General features: G+C 39.6%; 1 protein-coding gene across 1 annotated transcript in view; it reads right to left on the bottom strand.

Moving 5' to 3' along the window:
• Window positions 1–396: 396 nt before the first annotated feature.
• The window catches only part of SLC6A14 (solute carrier family 6 member 14), a 357,534-nt gene continuing 330,750 nt past the window's right edge, over window positions 397–27,180 (bottom strand). Inside the window, exon 14 of the mRNA XM_044057456.1 lies at window positions 397–1,163. Within this exon, the coding sequence (XP_043913391.1) occupies window positions 999–1,163 (165 nt within the window). The 3' untranslated portion in view covers window positions 397–998. The remainder of the gene's footprint in view (window positions 1,164–27,180) is intronic.

The following is a 27,180-nucleotide window of genomic DNA, read 5'->3' as shown; positions in this document are numbered from 1 at the left end:
GGTTCCTAACCCAATGAGTTCTTTATTTATGGAATAATCTGCAATATAGGAAAGCAACCAATTGGCTACATTCAAACTAGTCTAGATGTTTGGAAGAGCAATTGCAAATCTCCGCTCCCACATAGCACACCTTGATTAAGAAGCCTAGCTCTTCCAATTAGTTTTCAGCTTACCTGGCTAGGCTTCTCAGTGGTCTTCTGTACTACATGCTTGGTTCGTATTTATGAACCTATAAACCAAGACACGAGGGGAACAGTGAGAAGATGGGTGATTTAAAAGATTTAATAGAGTTAACCCTGAATCTAGCAAAGTAATACTATTTAATTTTCAAAAAAAAAAAAGGAATAAGGAAAGAAAAAAGGAAACAAAGCCAAATTTAGATCTCACTCAGGCAGAAAGAAATATTTTAATTTATAAATTTTTTATTTTAAATAATCTCTGTTACAAATAATGTTTTTATTAGCAAAGGGTACCATCCACATCCACAAGCTGAACTGTGATAAACATATTGTTACGAACAATGTAGTGACTGAAAAATATCTTTTGCTTAAGTTCCCTGTTATAATGCAAATAATTTAATTTTAGTGATCCATATTGTGTTTAATTTATGTACCATACAAATGTATTGGAGAAACCTCAGTCTTACGGACTAACATATTTTAATATTTCATTCCTTTCAAAGCTGTAGAAATTCCTGCTTTGCTTACTTTTTGCATTTTGGTACAAGTCAGTGATGCATAATTTATGGTAGTGGCAGCATCTGAAATGTTGGCATTTTGGTAAAAAAAAGTTTGTTGTCTTTGTACATCTCACCTCTGGAAAAATGCTGGAAATATACCCAAGACTCTCCACTAGTAGCCATTGGAATTTTTTTAGGATGGTATAACAGAACTCCTTTGTTGTAGTTCCATAATCCATGTGCCACAAGAAGAAACTTTTTAAAGTTTGGTTAACAGTATTTGGTATAAGCCTGTAAATATTACAGAATAATGCACTTCTCAGAGTCGTGTCATTGGTCCATGAAATTCATCAGTTTCAATATACGATACATTTACATGACTCTCCTTTGTCTTGGCTGCAAGCAAATGTTTGTAACGTTCACCGTAATGGCACTCGAGAGCTGGACCCCAGTTAGCAGCAGGTGAAGCAACTTGTTTGATACGCTAAAAAAAAAAAAAAAAGTTCATTAGTATTTTTGTAACACTGATCTGTGCCTGTCTTTTTGCCTGTGTTTAATCATGTATGCATAGTAATATACACACAGATTGTGTGTGTGTCTCTCTATCTCTCTCTTTCTCTTCTCTGCTGTTTCATGTGTGTGTGGGGGCCTCTCAGTGGTCACTGTTGACATGATTCCTTGATCCTATGAACAAACAGGAATGCTGTGTATGTGTGTGTGTTTGAGTATATATATTGAGAGCTTCAATGATAGACATCCACTACAAGACATTATCGGGTAGGAGTAGTCATTCTGACCTGTAGTTCATAATCATACCTCTCAACCTGGAAACATCAAAAATCTGGGCAAAGGCCCATGAAAAATAGGTGCAACTGGCCAAAAATCGGGATGCTTATTTGCATACAGAATCATATAACCCCACCCATTTCAGTGGAATTCTGGGATATCAACATTAAGATAAATAATGGCAGACAAATTTCAGCCTTCATAACCCTACAAAAACACATAATAATGCAAAACCTGTTATTTCAGCAACTATATGAGTTTACAGGAGCTGAAGCAATATTTAAAATTTTATGCTGTTTGGCCTTTGTCCCACCATTATTTTTGGCTTTGTCCAATTTTCATGCTCTATGCTACACATTTTAATTGCAGTGTATAATCCCGCCAATTACACCTTTATTTTACTTCATTTAAGCAAGTTTGATTATGGACATATATGTATATTATTAACCAATTGTATCTAACACATTGCAACAACTCTTGTGCACAAATCAAATGCATGCAGTTTCTAAAAACATTAGAATGCAACCTGGTATAAAAATCCATTTGGTAACGTCAACAGATCAGATGTTCTAATAGCTGTACTTCATAAAGACTTCAAAGACAAATAAAAAGCGTTTTTTTTTGTTTTACGGTGGGACAGACAAAATCCTTGATCATAAAGGGAATGGCAGAAGCTAATAAAACAGTTGAAGTTTTCCACTGTTTGAACTGTGAATTCAAGGCAAATTCCAAACTGAGAACTCGAGTTTATTGACTAGTTAATTAACAACAAAAACTCCTTCACATTTCTGTAAGGCAGAAATGGCCCCTATTACTTCCAAAATGCAAAAAAAGATAATCTGAAAGGAAATAAATAATACTTATTTTAATGTAAAATAGTTCAAAAGAAGATTTGTAATTCAGGGCTTTTATTTACATAAGACTTACAGTTTCTTCTTGTTACGGTATCAGTAAATTCAGTTTATACTGTAATGAGCTTGTGCATTTACAGTAGTTGGTGACATCATCATGACCGTCATATCCTGAGGTGAAACCATGCAGATGTAGGCTCTTTAAAAGGAGACCCCACAGCGCAGAAAGCAGGCGAGATGAGTATTGGGAGGCCTGCACATCTCCTCTCACCCTAATGTAGATGTTTTTTTTTTATGATGACTTTTCTGTCCACAATTAGCCATGGTCATAGGCCGATCTTCTCAAGCTCTACAAGCACTAGTTGGGCAGTTATACCACTCCTCAACCATGTCTTTCAAAAAGAAGCAACTTATTTGGGTCCTACCTCCACCCATCAATACTGACTGAATGGGGGAAAAATAGGTTGTAATCAAGTGACATCCCATAACGCACAAGTAAGCCAGACAGAAAACTGCCAACAGCTAGGAAATGAAACCCTAGTATATCGTTCACATAGTAATATGAAGTTCTAAAATATATTATTGTTATCTTTTAATGATATTATTTCAGAACTAGTACCTTTGATTGTTTAATTATTTAATCTATCAATTGGTTTTAATTAAGTAAAGTATTTAAGAGCTGATTTTTGCTGTATGTATTGAGATCTGAAGAAGCGTGCTGGGGCTGCACGTGAAAGCGCTTATCATAATAAACACTGGATTTTATTTATTATTATGTGGTGGTCATGCTCAGTTTTATACTCTTATATTATTGTTGCTGAACCGCTCATTTGATGCATGTATTATTAAATCTGTTGGAGTTGGATATCGTTTAATGTGTAGCACAATGCCGTCATGTTTCTTCACATGTAATTTTACAAATGACTGACCAAGAGGCTTTGTCGAGGAAGAAGAAAAAATGCATTTTGAAAAAGTAATACTGGGTTTCATATCATATATTCTGAATAACGTAAGTCACACTGTGCCTGATATTGGATAGCATATTTAGTGGAACTGACACTGATGAATGCCCTAGGGGAGAAAAGGCATAATGACATAACTGACATAAATTACATAATGACATAACTGACATAAATCGCATAGTGATAATAACGGTCATAAATTACATAATGACATAACTGACTTAAATTACATAATGACATAAATTGCATAGTGATATAATTGGAGTATGTTGGTTTATGTTCATTGCCTGCACAAATTCAAATATATCATCTGTACAAGAGTGACAGCAAAACAATATGATTTTATTTACTGTTTGTTTCTGGGCTAATATCTCCTAGAAAAATCCTGGACACCCTGGGTAACCTTATCAATTTATTTAGACCACTTATTTAAGAATTTATAGGGGCATAACCTCTCAACTCCCCAGATTTTCACAGAATGTCCAGAGTTTTGCCTCATATTTTTGGTCTATTCCTCTTAAAATTTGTGATTTTCTGTACTTTTGTGGCATGTCAGTGAGGAGTGGATTAGACTGAATGCAGGACCAGGAGGCATTCAGGAATGATAAGAGAACTACGTTGTGATCGTTAGGGCACAAGCTCATCCAGTGGGCAGGGTTCAAGAGTGACTTATTTGTGACCGGGAATGGTTCCAGTTGAAACCGTGTCTGTCAGAAAGCATTCAAAGGAACAATTTACAAATATAATACAAGAAAATGGTTGTGGAGAGAATGGAGCAACTGGTGGCTCTGGGTAGCTGTTAAAGCAGGAAGGCATCAGTAGGATCTGTAGGAAGAAGGAAGATTTCCCTCATGCATCTTGATAGTCCTGAGACTTGCCCGCAGTAGGGAAGCAGAAGAAGCCATGGGTTTGGTAGGTACAGTAATTTTGTCAAAAGTCATTGTTGTCGTATAACTCCCTGGGCATTTTGACAGGGTCGTTGGAGATATAAGAATAAGAAAAGTGATACAGATACTAAAAGGAATTGTTGCTGGCTAGTTAGAGCCTTTTACACACCTTGTGTACAGTAAAAAATCAGAATTACTGGTCTGAAAACAGATTATGGTATGTGCCACTGTGCATTCATTACAGTCAAGTTTAAATAGGGCATGTAGGCACTAGGCAGTAACATTTAGAAAATGTTACTGCCTAGTAACATTTAGAAAATAATGCAAACTATATCTTAATAGAAGTGAGGAGCATGGCAGAGTTGTGTAACATTAAAGGCGCGTCATGCTGCATATTCAAGACCAAAAACCAGTGGCGGCTGGTGACTTCAAATCAAAGGGGGGCTACAGGAGACAGCTGAATGGGTGGGGCCAATGGGAAGGGTGTGACCAACTAGAAAGGGGAGGAGCTATGCTCAAAACCACAAAAAAAAATGGAACTTTAATTAAATACGCTGCCCTGGGTGCCAAACCATCATTATGACAGCCCAATCAAGACAAAATGAAGTGTAAAAGGAAAACAATATTTCAATGCATTGGCTGCATGACAGCTTACTTAATATCTAGATGGAAACAAAAAAGTTATGAGGCATGAAAAAAAAAAACTTTTTACATACATTACTGGATTGCCAGTCAAAATCAAGTACAAGACAAATAAGCAGCACTCATCTCAAACCACTTCTCCTTGCACTGCAGTTCTAATTATAATTTATATTCAGCTTTATAAAAAGTACTAAGTAACATGCTGAAAGTAGCAATGCTAGCCCCCACTTGTAAAAATGTTTCTTATCCAAAAAAGACCTGCTGCCTGACAACTATCTACTTGTTTCATTGGGAAAACATGAACAAAGTAAAAAAATGAACAGCAAACAAGAAACAAGCTCAAGATAAATTGCTTAAAGGATTACTGAACAGGTTATGGACCAGACATGATAGATTTGCGTTCTGTTTAGTTTATGGGTAAAGCCTGCAAAGATGACGGCAAGGCTCCAACAAAGGTAATGAGCTTCTTAAAATACTGTAATCCTGTCATTTATTGCAAATACTGTCATATGCATTTCAATACCCAAGGCTTATACTTTATCTAGTTACGTTCGTATTCTCTACATGGCAACAACAAAAAAGCTTTCAATGTTGGTAACTCTTTAACAGTAAGCTTACTTGCATCTTACAATCTCAGACAAGCTTACCTGATGGTCATGAAATCATTGCTACTTAAACATAGAGCAACAGGCACTTTCTGAATAATAAGAAGCATAATCAACAGTATAAAAATATGACAGAAAACCAGAACATTCTGCAAAATCAAGCAAGACAGATGAAAAGCCACTGTAGTACTTGTGTCTACCTTGGATGGGGGGCAGATACTCTGCACACTTACACTGCATAACTGCTCCTTGCCTTGCTTGGACACATCCAGAGTCACTACATGGGGGAGTGAGGTGCAACAAGTATGTCACAACTTGAAATGTTTCTGGCTGATTGCAATAGCCACGACACATTTGCCATACCTCTCAGCATCAGAGCAAGAAATCTGGACAAAGTCAGGCTCAAAATTAAGGACAATATTTAAATATTGTTCTTATAAACTTTCTAATAGAACAGTAGGTCTTGCATTAGTATAAATTTTCTGAAGGGTATAAAATCTGAAAATGAAATGTCTGCCGTCATTTTCTTACTTCAGTCTTTAATGATTTGCCACTAATTTGCCAGAAAACCACAATTTTATAAAAAATGGACCAAAAATGTGATGCAAAAATATAAAATAGCCACACAATACAGCTGGGAACCCGTCAAAGGGACACTTTTTAATATTATCACTGTTAGCTTGAGCAGCTGACAAAATAAACAAATCTACATGCATTTCTGAAATAAAAGTAATGTATAACTCTGATTATTACAGTTATTTATTAATTGTAAACCCTCCATGTTTTCTTCCAAAATTGACATTTTGTGGAGGGCTTAGAGGGAGAGCAACATTTGAGCCAAAATTGGGGACAGTTGAGATGTTTGGATATGCCCAATTCTATAAAGCAATTTGCATGTACCTCTCACCCTGTTAATGCAGGAAATCTGGACAAGGCCAAATATATTGGGGGAACATACAAACAGTACTAAAAATTGCACTTTTAAAAACTTAGTTGCTAGAACAGGTCTTGCTTTAGCATACATTTTTCTGAAGGTTATGAAGTCTGAAACTCATTATTTAGTGACCTTAATTCCAAATTGATTTGCCAGAAAACAACAAATTTTACGAGGAACAAACCAGAACGAAGAAGCAAAAATCTATTCATTCTGTGAAAATCTGGACAGTTGAGAGGTATAGTTCAGCTGAGCCGGTGCTGTGAGTTTGCATTTCTTCCCCCTCACAAAATCATGGTCGAATGGAGCCACTCTCTGCAGCCATTCCAATGTCCCATTACTTGGCTATTTTGCCCCATTTACCATAAACACTGCAATGTACATACTGCTTTACTTCTACAATGATTTGGATTTTATTTGAAAGTTTTATTTTGTATTTTACAGCACAAACACTAAAACATCTGCTAAACAAAGCAATGCAGTCTCACAATGAAAATAGACTTAGCATTAAAACTCTGCCCTTGAAACTCACTTTCATTGAAACAGCAGTGAAATCCACATTAAAAGAAAATACATTTGGGTAGTACAAAGATTAACTTTGGGCTATTTTCAAATGATAGGCCCCTTGCACACAAAACATACATAGGTTCATAGGTAGGTACTAGGCTATTGGCCCTAGGGCCTATATAATCCTAGCCAAACGGTACACTGGCTTTTACCACCCAAGAAAATTATTTGTCTGTGCCCCTGTCAAGCAGAGCCACAGAAGTGATCCCTAAGGTAAATTTTCTATCTCCCATCCGATCATCAAGATTTTTCTTGAAGAGTGCTAATGAGGAGCTTTATTTGATATAGATATGTAGTTTGTTCCAGAGTATGGGAAGTCTCTGGGACAGCAGTCTATCCCTCCAGCATGTTCTGTTTATTGTGGTGACAAGGTTTAGGTCCATAGAGCGTGTAGCTCGGAGGAATTGGGATTTCATTAAGTGTAGCATGTCCAACAGCTCTGGGTTGACATAGCTTTGTATGTTAGGCAGAGATCGCCTCTGAGTAGGCAATATGTGACAGAGTAAAGCAGGAGTTTTTTGAGATGGTCTGCGGAGGGCATCTGTTTGAGGCCAGTAATCCTCTTGTGAGGTACATAACAAAAGGGGCGTTGTACTCTATAATGGGTCTAATGAGTGATGAGTAGAGGGGAACAATGACCTCTTTTTTCCTGGATGAGAAACCTTTTGTGATGAGGTGTTCCACGTAGAAGGATTTTCTGACTACTGTGGCACTCTGATTATCAAAGGAGACTACTTTCCTCCTGTGTCCCATGCTCTCTTATTACACTTTCTGTGTTAAGCAGACTACCGCCTATGTGGTAGTTCATGGGTACAGAGTTTTTACCAAAAGGGATGACAATGCACTTTTTGGCACTGAGCTTGAGGCCATGGCTTTGACACCAGGCATCTGTCTCAGTGAGGCCCTTTTGTAGGATGTCCACATCATTAGGAGTTTTGATTATGGCTCCTAGTTTGCAGTCATCTGCGAACTTTGTTGGCCAAAGACCTTCTGTGTTAGTCTGTACTTCAGAGAAGTAGACACCAAACAGGAGGGTACCTAGGACTGAACCCTGTGGTACTCCACTTGTCACTGGTCTAAAGTTTGATTTAGAGTCTGCTACTTTCACAGTGTGGGTTCTGTCAGTGAGCCAGTTGGCAACCCATCTTGTGACATAGGGATTTATACCTAGTTTAGTGAGTTTATCTATAATTCCAGGGTGGGGGATGGTGTTGAAAACCATGGCGAGATCTAGATAGGATGTGTGAACCACCTTACCCTCATCTACAGCTTTGTTGACTGCTTCAAAGAAGTCTATCAGGTTTAGGAGACATGATCTGCCTTTTACAAACCCGAACTGGGTAGGGTCCAGAGTTTGGAGATTACCAATGTCATTGTTTATAAGTTCCATGATACGTTCCATAGCCTTGCAGACCAGGCTCGTCAGGCTAATGGGGCAGTAGTTCCCGGGGTCCATAGTGGCTCCCCCTTTGTGAAGTGGGATAACCATTGCTGTGCACCACTCAGTGGGCACGAAACCTGAGGTGAGGCTATGATTGAACATGGTACTTAGGTGGGGTGCCAGTTCATTCTGTAGTCCATGTAGAACGCAGCCTGGGATGTTGTCAGGTCCCATGGATGCTGTGTTCTTGGCTCTGGAGAGTGTGTTTTTTACCTGTGCAGCCGTGATTACAGGAACTTTGGATTCTTCTGGTATAGAGATGGGCCCTTTAGGGGGTGAGAGAGGGGTAAAATTAGCACTGTTTGGTTGGTTCTGTATATTTAGTGCCTTTGTGCTTAACTCAGAGCAGATCTGAATGTTGCCATGTGTTGTGTGATGCACCTTCCTGATTGTATTAAATTATATTCCTTGTATAATACACTACAGTTGTTAGAGGGTGTTTTAAATTTGTTTTGAACATTTTTCCAGTTAACAATGAAACAAAATGCATGCACCAATAATGACAAAACTGCCCAATTGAGAACATTTCCATCATAAAAAAGTCTACTCAAACTTATACAAAACATCAGTATCATTAAATATGCACAATCTCTGCAGAAGTCATCTAAATAATTCCACATTAAAGAGATCTGAAACTAATAAAGAGGTTTGCTGCTAGTTAGTATCTTCACCAAAGAGGACATTCTTAGTACGGCAGCTTCCACCCCTTGTGGAAGTAGAACCCACAGCCTTCTGCATCAAAAACAAGTACACAACCTGTTGTGCTATTAACAATATAAGTAGACTCCCCATAAGCAGCACTAAACTTCTCTTCCCCTGCAGCTCTCAGCTCCTTGTAAAAATCTACTCAATACTCAACTGTATCTCAACTTTACAGCACAAGAAATCTGGAAAAAGCCTAAATTTATTTGGGGGGGGGGGAGCCCAAAAACCAGGGAAACAAACATTGATTGTATAATTTTGGAAACTTGGTAGAATGAAATGCTGTGTTACCACCATACATTTTACTGCAGAGTCTTGAACCCAGGTCCCTGTGCAAAACAGTCAGAGAAACATATCACTATGCCAAATCAGCTGCTTTGTGAAAGAGAGGAAGACAAACTTAAAAGGCTATCATTTAGTGAATTCAGTTCTCACCATAGTTGTCAACCTCTTGGCACAAAACACCTGGACAAACCCAGTAATGGGGGAATACAGCCCTCAAACTTATTCAGTGAATTCAGTTCTTGCCATTGCTCTCAACCTTAGCACAAACAAACCTGGATGAAGCCAATAATGGGGGAATACAGTCCCAAAAATAGGGACAGATTTCAAATATTCATCTTATAAACTTAGAAAATTGCTAGAATAAAAGATATTGTGTTACTATGTACTTTCTGAAGAATATGAAATCTGAAATTCAAATGCCTGTCAATTTTATTTATTTAACATTTGTTAACTAGGAAAGTCTGACGGAACAAAACAATTTTCAGTGGAGGCCCAGGGAGAAATACTGCAGACACATGTCTTTGTAACACGGGAGGACACCAGAGCAAACCCACACAAACACAGGGAGGAGATGCAGACTCCACACACATGGCACCCCAGCCAAGAATCAAACCAGAAAACCTCTAGCTGTGAGGCAACAATGCTACCAATGCACCATCAAACATCTCAGAATTTAAGTTTTCAGAAGCCACAGATGTTATGAGGAACAGAACAGAACAAAATATTAGGCAAAAATCTGCAAAATTTCACAAATGGTGGTGGGTAGGGAATTCAGGCTGCTGTTACCTACACCTGAAGGTACAGGGTTCAAGTCTGATCTTTAACCACCACCAGTTACATGTTCTCTGTAGCCACTAGCAACTGTGACTTGTGGTCATCCATGCATTTGTAATTATTTATGCATCCTTATGGCTCATGTAATACAGTATGTATTTATGTAGAGGTTTTCAACTTGCAATGAGGCCATTGGAATGAACCCCCATTGTAAATCAAGGAGTTGCTGTGCCAAAATCAAGTAGTTTATTATATTTCTTAAAATATTAGCAGCAGCTATCATAGTTATGAGCAGTGATAAAAGTCTGAATACTTGAATGGTGATATTAGCCCTTAGTTTGGAAGCAAAATATATCTCATCAGACACCTTGCACTAGAATAAAACTCAAGCACAAAGAAACACTGAATACCTTCATATTTTGTAAAGGTCTTTATGGCACAACACTAAATAAATGCTGAGTTGTTTTAGAAAAAATATATTTCACAGGACGTCTCAGACTTATTTTCTTTTTTCTTCTGGGTCCTATGAGAATGCTTCAGGGCACATTAGAAAATACGTTGGGAATAAACATCTCTGAAATATCTTTCAGACAGTTTTGCCATTCATCCCTCTGTATCCAGTTATACACACAGACAAATGTAATGACATTAAATATATATTTAAACAAGAGAATATTTTGTTCCCATGTATGTGGCAACTGACACACACACACACACACACACACACACACACACACACACACACACACACACACACACACACACACACACACACACACACACCCTTACCCTTGTACCTGCCAGTAAATGAATAATCTATCAAGCCACAATCCAGCCAGTAAATGAATAAATAATCCATCCACAAAGTAAATGATTAATCTGCCAAGACACGATCCAGCCAGTAAATAATCCATCCATGAAGTAAATAAAGCCTTTCAAGCCACGATCCAGCTAAAATAATCCTTCCCATGCTAAATGATCCAGCCACGAAGTCAACGGTCCCAGAATCCAGCAAGAGAGAGTGAAGTCAACGGTCCAACCCACGAGAGTGAACATGTCCTTCACCAGCCTGCAGATGTTGCCGTCCGATCCCCTTCCAGTCTATGGTAGTTACAATTGCATAGACTTCTGTGATATCTGGAGTTAAACATTGCAATGTCAATCCAGACTGCTGGTGAGACAGTCTGGATTTTGTGTGCATGCTCCAGACTTCTTCACCAGCAGTCTGACATAGGGAAAACGCGTGAGTGCGCATGCGCAGTGTTCGGGACTCGCATTTTTTTTTTTTTAGTTATTTTATTTTCTTTTAGTTATTTTATTTTCTTTTTTGTTTGTTTGATTTTACAGCTGGGAGGGCTGCAGTCCTGCAGTCCAATAGCACGAGCTGCCCCTGCCAAAAGCTCCACAGTTCAGGGACCCCAGGGTGCAAATGCAAAGTACAGATTCCTTTTAAAATAACTGGTGTACAATGCTCAAACATTAGTGCAAACAAGAGGAAAAAAATGCCAAACTGGTAACTCAGGCTTCATTTTTACAGTGACTTACCATTTGCACAGGTGAGGTGATATTTGTCCAAAGAGATGTTTCTTGCCAGCCCCAGTCTAAGTTCAAAAGGCTGATATCTTCACGCACACCCGTACACGTTGATGATATCGTGCGATACACTGGCGATGCATGATGACATCAGCCATAACTTAAAACTGTAAATAAAAATTAAAAAATAAATCTGGAATTGAAGGGGCCATTCAGGAATTCGTGGTACCCCATTTCTTTGCCCTCAAAACCGGTAAATACTGAGGAATTTGGTACAGTTGAGAGGTATGTTCATAATCACATTTTCTTTGTGGCTACAAACAGAACTCTAGTCAGGTATGTGTACCCTGTTTGTGCATATCTTATGAAAAATGTAATCAGTATGTGCTGACAAAATAGTGGGATGTGCGTCAGTTATTCTCAAGTGCAGATTGTGTTAACATAACATCAACATATCACAGCACATGCATGTATCTGCATTTGTTGACTATATACCTGCTAATCTTTGGTTCCCTTTTAGATGATATTTTTCTTATTAATACTTATGCATGTGAAACTGTATTATATGGCTGTGAAAGCTATGTTAAATCCTTAGTGTTGGCACTCCATGTAGTCCTTGTACAGTTCCAGTCAACAAAGCATCTATTTTTTCTTACTTTGTCTTCCAGTGTGATTAGTTTAGAAGGGAAACTTTAGCATTCTGGTCCAAATAATTACTAAAATTCTTCCTTTTCAAAGTAATGATTTTTGAACTGCTGTCTAGAAATTCATTTTATATGCAATTCCATAGACCCCCACCCCCACACATTTCCAGCTAAGTCCACCTTCTGTATTGAGCTGCACTGGGTATTGTTGGCGTGAGTCACCTCTGACTTCATCTCCTGTCACAGTCTATAATTTTCTGGTATTTACTTTCAATGGAGGCCTTTCTACCTGTCCTGGAGAAAGTACTTGTACCTCATTATCTGTTAGTACAGTAGCTCTGGAGGGTCATCATACCGTGGCCAGTTCTGGAGCTGGGAAGTGTGTACAGAAGAAAGCTCTACCCTGTCTGACATGCTGTCTTCTAATAAACCACTACATTTTATGAGGTATTCTTTAAGGTTGCCCTGTTTATATACTCAGCTGGGCTATTTTTTGTTTTATTGTAGTGTCTTTCCCAATGCCCACGGTTGTAACAGTAATTTTAGCACCAATTTAAAATAGCTTTCATTTTATATGGCGCATCCTCATAGTTTTCTTTTTTTATGCTGAGTTTTTCTAAATTGTATTCCCTTTATTATACTTAACTGTACTTGTTCATATTGTCATTGTGAATTTATTATGAAAATGTTTGTTAGCAAATATAAATTCTAATTATACATGTATATGTACGTATAGATAGATATATAGCTATATATATATATATATATATATATATATATATATAATATATAGATTAACTTGTTTTATTGGTTTGTTACCCATGCCTACTCTTTCTGTATCACTGCTCTAATTATTTATTTTTCAGTTATCCTTATTTTCCATTGTATTTTGAATTATAATGTTAAGTGATAAATGTACTTCATATATATTATACCTAAGTATGTTTAATAGTTAAATAGCTTTAGTGCTATCAATGAAAAAGTATCTATTATAACACAGGCAACTTTAACCATTCAGATTGCATTGAACAGTAAATTGCATGGAGTAGTTGAACTCAGTATAGTAGTACAACTTCAAATGTCTTTGAAAACACATTTGTGAAAAATAGCCATTCTGAAGAAGTAACCAAAACTAAACGTAAATGATGTCAGAAAAGTGGTACATAGAAGTTATTAGAGAACCTAAGATGATACAACATAAAACTAACAATGGAATCAAAATTAAGCAGAGGGATACTATAAGCATAAATTTCAATCTGATGATAAATTAGTCAAGACTAATTACTATTAGTTTTCCTCAAAAATAGTCACCTCTGTTTGCAAAGCATATGGTAATTATGTGCGGAAAGTAGAGTTCACATGTAGAAACTTTATCCAAATCAGACAGAAAATAAATAAATATTCATAACTAAAGTACAGCAATAGCACAATAACTTTATATAAACATATTGTTATAATAGATTGTTTAATAGACCATAAATTACTTAATCATTTGTGCTACAGCACTTCATATAAGGAACCTCTCACCAATACATGGTATTGTGAATCAGAAACAATAAACAGTTAAACTGCGATTCATGAAGGGCTATTGTTAGCACAGAGTGTTGTGGTCCAGCAATACTAACAAGCAAGTGATAAGTGTCAGGGCAGTTCAGGGATGAGGATAGGATGGGCTGGACCTAGGGTAGTATAGTGAAAGATCACTCTACATTACATCAATCAGGTTAAGTTTAAAAAGAGTGCATCTTATGAGCATTGTGTTATCAAATGAATGCATGCATGGCACTGTGAACACTTGGCACAGGAAGTAAATGTATGTTAGGAATGTGAGTGACTGAACAAATTATTGATGTGGGAGTGAAGCTTGGGGTTGGGTCTGGTAATGTGTAGGGTTTGGGTATACTGGCTTACTCCATCTGAGAAGGATGTGGCAGTAAGAATTTTAAAGTCACTAACAGTGTGTGTGTGTTTGTAGGGGGGGTGGAACCATATATACTTATTATGAGACTAGGAGGGTGTTTACATAGAGGACACCAATAAATGGCAGTCTTGAAAGCAGACATGCAACTTTAATTGCAGATGGGCATGGAGATGGGTAGCCACAGGTATGAAATGTGGAAAGCAGTGCAGGAAAAGTCAGAGACACTGAATCATGATGGCCAACAGGATGTCATAAACTCTGATAGCAAGGGAGACAGCTGGGACAATGATCATTGATGGCCAGGGGTACTGATACTAATTACTTATGGCCAGGGGAATGGCAGGGACACTGATGGTCAGGACACACTATGGATACAACTAGTTCAGGGAAGATGAGTTGGACTGATTAGTAATGGAGAAATTCTAGGCATATTGATCATTGATAGCCAAAGGAAGGCCAGAGGCACTAATCAATGATGGCCAGAGGGAAGTCTGGAGCATGGATCAGTGATGGGTAGTTGCGGGTCATGGACACTGGTTATTGATGGCTGAGGTGACCATTCACAATAATCACTGATGGCCAGGAGTTGCCACAGGCAACCCCTCTACAGTAAAAGTTGTGAGGCTTGTAATACAGACGTTGGTCACTTACAACCATGGGGACAGGAATACTTATCAGTAATGACACTGTCGGTCACTGATGACCATGAGCTGATGAGTTATTCTGATCACTAGGGACACTAATCACTGATGGTCAGAGGGAGATCAGGGATGATGATCACTGATGGACAGGTGAGACTAGGGATACAGATTACTAAAGGACTGATGAAGGCCACAGATACATGTCTCTGATGCATAGGTAAGGCCAAAGACACTAATCTCTAATGGTTCAGAGAGGTCAGGGTCATACTGATGGGCAGCAGGATACCATGGATTCTTAGCAGTAATGGCTAGAGGCAGGTCACAGATAATGAACTATGATGGCCAAGATGGAGTCTGGGAACACTATTCAGTTATGGCCTTGAACCCACGGATAATGGTCAGAGGGAGATCAGGGACACTAATCACTAATGGGCTGCTGAGGCCAAGGACACAGATCACGAACAGGAAGATGGGGTCTAGGGACACTGATCCCTGATGTATACGTGAGGCCAAAGACAGCAATCTCCAATATTTCAGGGAAGCCGGGGCCACAGACTACTGATAGTCAGGAGGATACCATGGATGTTTAGCAGTACTGGCTTAAGATGGGTCACATACTGAACAATGATGGATAGGAGAGTTTGGGTTCCATGGACAATGGTCACAGGTAGGTCTGGGACACAGATCAATGATGAACAAAGGGAGGTTAATGCTGGGGGGTAGGTAAGAAACACTGATTACTGGTAGTTTGGAGAAGCTGGGGCACTGATTACTTATAGTAAAGGGAATACCAGGAACATTAACAGCTTAATAACAATAGGCTTAGTCTTTCTTTTAATCCCCAGTCTGATACCCCTACTACTCCATTTTAATCTCACTGGTCTGCCTATTAGTACTATAGTGTACAGGGAGCCTACCTCTGACTGTCTCCTTTTCATATTTCTAGTCATCTCCCTTCTCACTTCCTGCCCTCTCTTAACTTTGGAGAATTATTAGAGAAATGTGCTTGCACTTCAGATATTGATTTTTTTAGAAGAAGATAAATGCATATGTTTTTCGTAAGCATAGATATTATTTGGATGTGCTTAAACAGATTTATTAGAAAGTCTTAAATTCAGACAGAAAAACATTATTCAAGTACAGACTTTACATACAGATGCCTTTTTTTAGGGATTAAACTAGTGACACTCAGCCTTGCCATTATGAGACTGAATATAATGTTTTGCCCTTTCAGATTATTTCTGTGCTTAGGAAAGTTTGTAAAATTTCTGTTAAAAAAATAATTAGCAACTTAAATCTATTTTACAGAGCCAATGTGTATCTAAAGGATATTGGTGAAAAATATGCACAGGCTGCATAAAACATAATTTGTCTCTACATCCTTTACACAACAGAAAACTTTGTGGGTGATGTGAAGGACTTTTTACACAATCTCAAGGAGAAATTCACCAAGGGTCAGTAGCCCGCAGGATAGAAAAAAAACAAAAAAAAAACAGATGAACGGCATAAGGCATAATGTTTTTCTCTGTAGGAAATCTTTGCCGGATCGATTTCTAATTGTGCAACAGCAATGATTCACTTTTTAGAGAGATTTCTTCCTTGTTCAAGTTGGTGCGACCAAGGAGATGGTATACATTAAGTTCAGGGGGAGGGAGGTTGCCCCCACTTGCAAAAAAACAAGAAAATAGGAGTTTTTTTGTCTTCTTGGTTTTCAGACATTTTTTCATTCTTTCAGGAAGTCAATGTTTCATAGTGAAATGTGTTGAAGTTGTAGGAATGTTACTAGTTTTGTTAATAATAAAGTTGGTGTCAAATGTGGCCATATTTATATTACTATTTTCCCACTAAGCCCCTGCCTTGTTAACTGAATATTTGGACCTCAGAGCCTGAACGCTCTGCTTCCACTCTCCTGATCCCACCTCACTGAGCCCCATACTATAGGATAGCATGCTCTCCTGCATATATCTATGTAGACTGATTATTTCTGGACCTTCCATTTACGTTGTCCTGCTGGGCCAAACCGGTCTGTTTGCCCTCGCTCCACTCAGGGTCTCTCTGCTCCCCTACTCTGCTCCCAATTCTCACCAGCCCCCACTACCTGTACATTTCTCAAGCAAAGCCACACCCACTACTCCAGTCTACCTATCACACTTGACCATTCCCTCCCCACTCAATTTCTTCCAAGCTCTCCACCCAACACTACACTATGAGTACTCCCCCATACCTTATCCTACTCCTAACAACCACTCTTACCTCACTTAACTATCTCATTTATCTCACACAATTTCCTCACCCTAACCATACATCCCTTACACACTCCACATCTACCATACAACCAGCCTGCACACCACATTTCACCTATATAACACATGAACTCTACCCACTTAACCCAGCCTTACTATTCAAACATACCATACTGCCCATCCTTCATACACGGTACACACTCCCAAACTCACACTTCACCAAATCTTTCCTATTCCTACACTCATTCTCCACAATCACACTAAACCTCCTCACACTCATTGTCTTTCAGATCATGTTATCACTCCCAGAGACATTCACCCCAACCCAAGGCCCACATCCCCAGCTTCTACCACACACACACACACACAGACACACACACACCTTTCAATGCCCAAAGCCTAAGAAATAAAATCCCTAATCTCCATGCATGGATTCACCATAACCATCCAGACATAACCACCATCTCAGACACCTGGCTTAAACCCTCCATAAAGGACACCAAAATTCTCTCATCCAGCTACCAAAGCATTTATAATGATAGACCCAACAAAAAAAGGTGGAAGTGTTGCTATAATCTTTCCTTCCACCTGTATCTTAATTCCTTACACCAATCCTATCCCTAACTTTAGCCAGGCTGAAATCACTACTGCTCTACTAAAACTAAACAATCCCAAATCCATATGTATAGCTGCCCAGTATATACCCCCTGATAACATCCCAATACTTGAATATAGCTCCCCTGGTTTCCCTCCAACATAAAAAAATTAAACCTACATCCTAGGTGACACTAATATAAATTGAACTTCAGTAAATACACTAACCCCATCTCAGTCAGTCAAGCTCAATTTCACCCAACTAATTAACTCCCCTACCAGGTCTAGGAAAGATGGGTCCTCTGGCACCATCTTCGACTGAATCCTTACATCCCATCCCAACCTTATCTCTAACTCAGGAATCCTTCCACACCCCTTAAGCAATCACCTTCCAGCCTTTGCTGACCATCAACCCCTGCCCACTCCAGCAACACCATTACATACACACACGCAACCTCTCCCATTTCAATTCTCTAACTTCCTCCGAATGTCTAAAACTTACTGACTGGTCTCCCCCTAAGAACCCTGCCCCTCAACAGTGTCACTAACTACTTCAATGATACATTCATAAAGACACTCAACAACCATGCCCCTATAAGAACCAAGTGAATCAGAGCCAATGCCTCCCCCTGGCTGTCCAAACAAACTAAACTTGCCATGCAATAAAGAGATAAAAACCTGGAAACTATATCAAAAAAACAAACTACCAAATTACCTACTAGAATTCAAACAACTTTATAACTCCATAAAAAAAACTTATAACCAGAGATCATAAATTATACTACTTCACACTTCAAACCAACCACTCAACCAACCCTCGAAAGTTCTGAGCCTCTATCACCTCCCTTCTCCACCCTGGTAACAAAGAGCCTCTACCCAAACCTTACTGACGTAGACATTGACACCCAATTTAACTACTTCATAGATTGCATAGCCAAACTGTCTTCCTCTTTTCCCCACCCTCCCCACCATCAACACCCCGATCCCCACCAACCACTCACCCGCCCTTAACCTTCAAGCCCATCCCTACATGTACTATAAAAAAAAACTACTACTCCAACTAAAAACTAGCCAGAAAGCCAGAACGCACCTGACAATCTCCCTTCAACCTTCCTAAAACTATTTGCTGACAGTATAGCCCTTCCCATTTCCATCTTAATCAACAGATCCATCCAAGAAGCATATGTCCCACCCATCTGGTGCCAAGCATACATCATCCCATTACTGAAAGGAGGCAAAAACACTGACACGTCCAACTTCAGACCTATAGCTATTCTTTCCCCTCTTTCACAAATCCTGGAGAAATGTCTCCATACTCCACTCATGTCATATCTTACCCAAAACAACCTTCTCACCCATACTCAGCATGGTTTCTGTCCTGGCCATAATACCATGACTGCCCTCCTATCCTTTCTCGGAACCATAAATCAAGCTTGCGTCTCTGGTAAACTCATATCTTGTCTGTTCCTCAACCTATCCAAAGCTTTTGACACTGACTCCCACCCTCTGCTCTTAACTCAGCTCTCATCTCTCAACCTCTCCACCTTAACCTGGTTTTCAAGCTACCTCTCAGATTGTCAACAAGTCATTCAAAGGAAATCCACCGCCTCCATCTTTCAACACCCCCCACCGGGGTCCCACAAGGTTCTGTTCTAGGACCATTACTCTTCAATATATTTATTAACTTCCACCTTGCAATTCCTGACTCAACAATAATCCAATATGCAGATGACTCAACTATTATCTGCTCTGTTTACACCCCCTCCAACCTACTTCTAAAAACTCAGTCAATCTTCTCCAAAACTGAATCTTGGATGAAAAATAACTAATAAAACAAACTGAAGATCTTTTTCCCCTTCTAGAAAATCCCTAATAGACAAAAACTCTTTCTCAGTACTCAGTAGCAATAACATCCCAATTGCAGTCATATCTAATACCAAACTCCTTGGCGTAATCATTGACGAGCATCTAAAATTTGATACCTATATTCAATCCAGCATTAAAAAACACCAAAAAGTAGGGCTTCTATACAGGCACAACTGCTACCTCTCCCCCTCCACCATCAAAACCCTAGCATCTTGCTACCTACTCCCCTCCCTTATGTATGGCACACCCCGTTAAAATCTCAAACTCAGTCTACAATCCTAACTCAAATCATGCTATAATGAAATAAGCAAATTTGCTAACAACTCAAACTCCTCCCACCACTGCCACTCTCTCCTCACTCTACAGTGACTCAAACTTTCCAATTACCTGACCCTGCTTAAACTCACTAATGCCCACAAACCCAACCAAAAACCTACTAGCTGCCCCTGTCTCTCTAATGCACTAAGCCCCTACATCCCCAACCACTCACTCAGATCAGAAAACCCAAACCACCTACAGATCTACAAACCATCATGACCCTTTGGCCACCTCCTACTTTCCTATTCCATTTCCAAACTATGGAACTCTCTCCCTCCCACTCTTCACAATACACAGGACCACACTAAATTCAAACCTCTCTTGTTCTCCTATCTTACTAGTAAATGAATATGCACACTTCACTCCCCAACTTAAATCCCCCCTCTAGCCATCAGCCTCTCCACCCTCTCTGCAACAACTACTTCGATAATCACCTCAGTACACCCTAACACAACAAGCCACCTATTGCAACCAGTCCTCCCTCATCCTCAACCTGTTACCTTAACTTAAAAAAAATATTACTAATGCACATATACTTATATGTTTCTGTATCACAAATGTCATGTTATTGTATTCTATGCTGTATTTCTCTGTGAATTTATTGTATGTTACCACATTTTTTTGTACACTGTATACTCTCATCAGTTGGGGCAGCCATGGTGGTGCAGCGGTTAGTTTTGCTGCCTCACAGCAAAAGGTTCTCTGGTTCTATCCTCGGCTGGGGTGCCTTCTATGTGGAGTCTGCATGTCCTCCCTGTGGTTGCGTGGGTTTTCTCCGGGTGCTCCAGTTTCCTCCCACATCCCAAAGACATGCTGTAGGTGGATTGGACACTCTAAATTGGCCCTAGGTGTGCGTGTGTGTGCCTTCTGTTGAGGGTTGGGTGCTGGGCTGCAACTCGACACTGTAAAACTCCACTGCCAATCATGAGCGGACAGGTGATCCACTGTGGTGACCCCCTAACTGGGAAAAAGATGAAAGAAGAAGAATATACTCTCATCAATTGATTTGTATGTTCTATTTCTCTGTAACTGTTCATTGGAGCTTTTCTCCTTGGGCCTCCACTGAAAATGGGCTCTTCATGGTCCAGTGGACTTCCCCAGTTATCAAACTGAAATAAATAAAATAAATACTAAACATGTTATTTATGGACATAATGTCCCCTGCAATCTAGTGTATATTGGCCAAGTCAGCAGACCATATAAACCAAGGCTGCAGGAGCACATTCGAGATCTCAGAAGTCAGAAGCCCTAGAACCCAACATTTTATGGGGAGCCTATAATTCCAAGGTACCTTGCAAAGGTAAGGGAAAACAGCTCTTGTACTTTACAAAAAAAGCACCTAAACAGGCATGTCCAAGGGTCAGCTTCCAGTGAGTTCTCCTCTCCACCTGGTGAATCTGGACATACTGGGGCAATGCAGCAACAGCCTCATGTACACAGACAACCCTCTCCTCCTACCACCCATCACTTCAACCTGCGAGAGATGCACTTACATAGCCAAACTGGAAGCTCTCTCCAGCCAAGATTGTGTTAGACAGTCAAGTGGAGAAGGTCAACACCTGCACTACATCTCAAGCAACACATAGCCCTTCAAAACCCTCACCATCAACACCCACACATAGCAACACTAAACCCACATATGTGGAGGTCCTTAACATTAAGCCGCCCAAGCAACAAGGACCTCTGAAGCTGAAATGCAAACAAACACCAGTCACAAGCAAAGTGACACATAGCTGACAATACCAGTGTGTCACCCAACAACAGCTCCCAAGGCAAGATAATATACCCAACACTTTAGTCATAGGTGACTCTATAGTCAGGCACACTGATGACCCACTTACCAGGCTGAACAAGGTGAAAATTACATTCAGCTGCCTGTCTGGTGCCAAGATCTGCCACATAATGCATGCACTCAAGTCACTCAACAACAAGTACAAATACGACTATGTCATTGCCCATGTTGGAGTGAATGACTCGAGATGTACCTCCCTGGACTACATGAAAAGAGACATGGAAGAGCTCTTTCATGTGGCTCAGGCAGGTATGACCCTAGCCCTGAGTAGTATCCTGCCTTCACCCAGAATGATACCACAATATAAGGACAAAATGATTGACTTCAACAATTGGCTAAGCTTCTGGTGTCATTCAGAGGGGATCCAGTATCTGTCTGCCTGGGATGACATGATCAACAAACCATGATGCTTTGCCAGAGAGGGTCTGCACCTGTCGCCCCTGGGATTCAGATTACTGGCTAAAGCTCTTGCCACCCTATAGTGCCTTTTTATGCAAGGTTCAAAGGACAAAACCACCAACGTAACAGATACAAGCATGCAAAATCTGAAGGTAATGCTACTCAATGCTAGAAGTCTAAACCTCAAAATGCACTCTCTAGAGGCACTCCTAAAAAGGGAGAACATCGATATCTGTGCAGTAACTGAGACCTGGTTCAAAGCTCCAGAGAGCACCCCTGAAATTCCAGGCTACAACTCTTGCCACACTTTTTGGCCACCAAACCAAGACCGAAACACTAAAGGTGGAGGAGTGTCCATATTCACACCTCCAGGCTAGTTGCACAACACAATACATCTGAAATTCTCCAGGTGCAACTAACACTAGGTAAGACTGCAATCCAAATTGTAGCTTGCTACAGATCCCCCACCATGCACCATGATTCTCACTTCACCTTTCTAACCATACTGGAAAATATTAAGTGCAACCAAACACCCTAATACTGGGTTATTTCAACTACCTGCCATTAACTGGGAAAACTACTCTGATACCAACACCTTTTCCCAATGGTTCTTGGAATTTGTAATTTCCAATGCCCTGGATCAACTAATCCATTGTCCCACCAGGGACTCCAATATCCTAGACTTGGTCATTACCAACATGGGAGATAGATGCTCCACACCAGTGGTTACCCCCTCATTAGTCAGGTCCGACCATAAGCTAATCACCCTTGACACCCCCCCCCCCAGTAAGGAAACTTCTGTAAAAAAAACTTCTCCAAAGCCAACTTCATGATATTCAAGTCAGAAGTGACAAACTTCATGACACCGATGTAGATGGGAGCTGTGTACTACATGAACTCCAAAATGAACTGGCACCTCGCCTAAGTGTCATGTTTAATCATAGCCTCACCTCAGGCTTTGTGCCCACTAAGTGGCGCACAGCTACAGTTATACCACTCCACAAGGGGGAATTCACCTTGGATCCCAGGAACTACCATCCCATCAGTCTGACTAGCCTGATCTGCAAGGGCATGGAACACATTATCATGGAACTTATAAACAAAGACAGTGACAACCTTCAAACACTGGACCCCACCCAGTTTGGGGTCGTGAAGGGCTGATGTTGTCTCCTGAACCGGATTGACTTCTTCGAATCAGTCTCCAGAGCTGTGGACAAGGGTAAGGCAGTCCACACAGCCTATCTGGACCTCGCCAAGCCTTCGCCACCATTCCCCTCTCTGGAATCATAGATAAACTTGCTAAGCTGGGCATAAATCCCTACGTCACTCGATGGGTTGCCAACTGTCTTACTGACAGAACCCAGAATGTAAAAGTAGCTGACTCTAAATCCAGCTCCAGACAATTGACAAGTGGAGTACCTCAGGGTTCAGTTCTGGGACTGCTTTTGTTTGGCATCTACTTCTCTGAAGTACAGGCCAACACTAAGGTTCTCTTGCTAACAAAGTTTGCAGATGACTGCAAACTGGGAGCCATTACTGAATCCCCAAATTATGTGGATATTCTACAAAAGGGAATTACAGAAACAGATGCTTGGTGTCAGAGCCATTGGCTCAAGCTCAATGCCAAGAAATGCATAGTTATCCCCTTTGGGAAAAAAACATCTACCCATGAATTACCATATAGGATGCAGTTCACTAAACACCAAAAGTGTGATAGACTTAGGGACACAGGTGGACAGTGGTCTCACCTTCAATAACCACATTGCCACAACAGTCAGGAAATCCTTCTATTTGGCACACCTCATCACTAAGGGCTTTTCATCCAGAAAAAAGGAGGTCATTGTCCCACTGTACTCATCCCTCATTAGACCCATTATATAGAGTACAATGCCCCGTTTGGTATGTACCTCACAAGACATCTGCAACAGCTGGAAAGGTGGCAGAAATACCTCACTAAAAGAATCACAGGCCTAAAGCAGCTGCCCTATGCTGACCATCTAAAAAAAAAACCCTCCAGCTATACTCTGTGGCATATCGTCTACTCAGAGGTGATCTTTGCTTAGCATACAAGGCCATGTCAAACCTTGATCTGTTGGACATGCTCCACTTAAAGAAATCCCAATCCCTCAGAGCCACAAGCTCCTGGGATCTAAACCTTGTCATCACAATGAACAAAACATGCTGTAGGGATAGGTTCCTGACCCAGAGACTCCCCATACTCTGGAATAGACTTGCCCATACATGTCAAGCAGAGCGCCTCCTTGGCCCTCTTCAAAAGGAACCTTGACAATTGGATGAGAGATGGGAAATTCACCCCAGGGATCACCCTGCTAGACAGGGGTACAGGGAATTAACTATTGTGGGAAGAAATATCCGGGGAATTGTTATGGCTAGGCTTGTATAGGCCCTAGGGCTGATAGCCTAGTACCAACCTATGAACCTATAACATGAGAACAATCTTAATTATTTTTCATTTAATTAGTTTTTAAATTAGTTAACTTGGTAAGCCTACTATGTACGCACATATCCCTTTTCAAGAGTGACTTGGGAGCACTGTCTGATTAAGTGACTTTGCTGAGAGTTAAGCAGTAGGCAAACTGAGGAGGAAGGAATCAAACCCACCTTGGTCAGAGGAAGCAGCTTGTTACAAGCTTGTTTACAAGCTACTGAGCTAGAATATGTGAGGATTTATCATAAATCTGACTTTGACACTTGAAGTTATTTATTAAATATAGAAACTGTATTCTTAAATGTAATGCGTTTAAACCTGTTGGCCTTAATACAGCTTGTGAACTTCATTTAATTATTTTGTTCCTGTTTTTATTATTTTTAACTGATGTGATTTTTTTTTAAATATGTAATGGCTTTTACCATTTATACAGATTGTGTGTGTGTTTTTTTATTTTACTCCATGAAGATGCTAGTCACGGTGCTACAGACATATCTTTTTTTTATTATAATGTTTTTTAGTATGTAGCTGGCTTGGTTATTTATTCACATTTTATTTTTTTCAGTTGTAATTTATACTATTCACTGAAAGCCTAGAGAGGTTGGGTACTGATCAGCAATAGACAGGGGATGGATGTGACATTTATCACTGCTGGCCACAGAGAGGTCAAGGACTTGAACTATTGAAAGGCAGGAGGAGGCTGGGTATATTGATCACTAATGGCTGGGGGAAGTCCATGACACTGATAATGGATGGCCAAGGGGTTGTCACTAACACTATTATAACAAATTTTGATAATTTCTGGCTGGGAGACAGCAGAAAAAATACTCACCAATGCCCAAGGACAGCCCACAGACACCAATGGCCAGCAGCAAGCAAGAAACTGCAACTATAGTAAGATTTATGTGAGATGGGGGTGGGGGTGACTCTGCAAAACCAGACTGTGAGCACCTAAATCTCTGTCAGCCATGAATTCCTCTTGTGTCTGCTGCTAACTTGGTGTTAGGGATTTGTATCAAGTATAAAGGATGTAAGAATCCCAGCGACAGTATACAGTTTTAGAAAGTGCTGTAAACTATATAAAATAAAACCTTTGTTATTCAGTCTAACAAAAAAGTTGAGCTTAATACTACAAAAAAAAAAAAAAAACTCAGTATATAGATGTAACCAATGAGGGATCCAATCCAGCAATATAACCTAGTATCCCCTACCAAACCACTCCCCTAAACATTACAGGCAAATGCATGACTATATTCTGCTAACCATAACTTATGCTTCCATCTCTATCTCTTAATATCTGTCTCCTTGTTACTTTTTTCTGTCATCTTTTTGCGATACAGCTATAAATACATTAACTGAAATTGTTTGCTTGAATCCAAATAATTGAAACAGCATGCAACAGAAACATTATTTAGTGGAAATGCAATTAGTAGAAGCATAGAAACATTGCACAATCAAAAGTACTTAGAATAAACTTGTGTGTGTGTGCGTGTGTGTGTATTATTAATTTAATTGGTATAGAGCCCTAATATAATTCGACCAGTAGACGACCTGGCTACTACCTTATTAGACCTGAATGTTTTTGCTTGTAAACATAATCTGAAGGACGTACTTGGTAACCGGTCTTATGTCAATCAGGACTTTAGGGTTTCTAGTATACACAGTACTGTTGCTACCTTTGAAAAATTGTGTGAACTTGACATAAGAAATGTGCTAAATAGATCATTCAAACACATGAATAGGTATAACACTACTACTGATGAACAGAATGCTTTGAATATATTGTAAACAGTTAAGGTGAAGGTCTTAAAGCCAGATAAAGATGGAGGCCTTATTTTTATGGATGAAGCTGATTGACTATAATAATCATATGTTGAAAATTTTAAGTTGTGATGTTTACATACCAGTTTCCCTAAATGAATTTAACGGTGCCTGTCAGCAAATTAGGTCACATATTACTGATCTATTTATAGAATCCAGAATAGATGTTGATGTGTATAATTATATCAACATTATTGCTCCCATAACCCCTACCATTTTTGGACTTCCAAGAATCCACAAGAGTATGATAAATCCACCATTCCACACGATTGTGGATGGAAGGAAATGCATTGCATATGGATGTGCTAAATATGTGGATTACTTATTAAAAAAATACTTAAAGGAAGTCCCCCAAATATGCCGTGATTCATGGGATTTTTTAAACGCTTTGAATTGCCTGACCTTTGATGCTAATTATAATTGTTTTAACAATTGATATCAGGGATTTTTATACTATTATCCCACAGACTATGGGTATTGAGTAGACTAGGGATTTTTTACATAAAAAGGGTGCACCTGGAAATGAAATTGACTTAATTGAATATCTGCTTAACATAATCCTTTCCAATAATTTCATTTTGTTTAATGGTAATTATTACTTGCAGAGATCAGGTATGGCGATGGGCTCCCCTTGTGGGGGGAGCTATGCTAACTGTAATGGCACAATGGGAGTGATTTGTATAAAGAATGAGTACATTGGTATACCAGATTTTTGGATGATATTTTCATAATTTTAAAGGTGATTATGATGAGGCTTCTAAATTTGTTGATCAGATCAGTGGTTTTAACAATTTTCTTAATTTCACTTTTTGAATTTGGGGCTGACCATATATCTTATCTAGAT

The sequence above is a fragment of the Protopterus annectens genome, chromosome 15.part0 (genome assembly GCF_019279795.1).
Source record: "Protopterus annectens isolate FY-2018-M chromosome 15.part0, PAN1.0, whole genome shotgun sequence".
Taxonomy (NCBI): Eukaryota; Metazoa; Chordata; order Ceratodontiformes; family Protopteridae; genus Protopterus; species Protopterus annectens.
The sequence above is the reverse complement of the archived record's forward strand: the minus strand, read 5'-3'. Positions and strand labels throughout refer to the sequence as shown.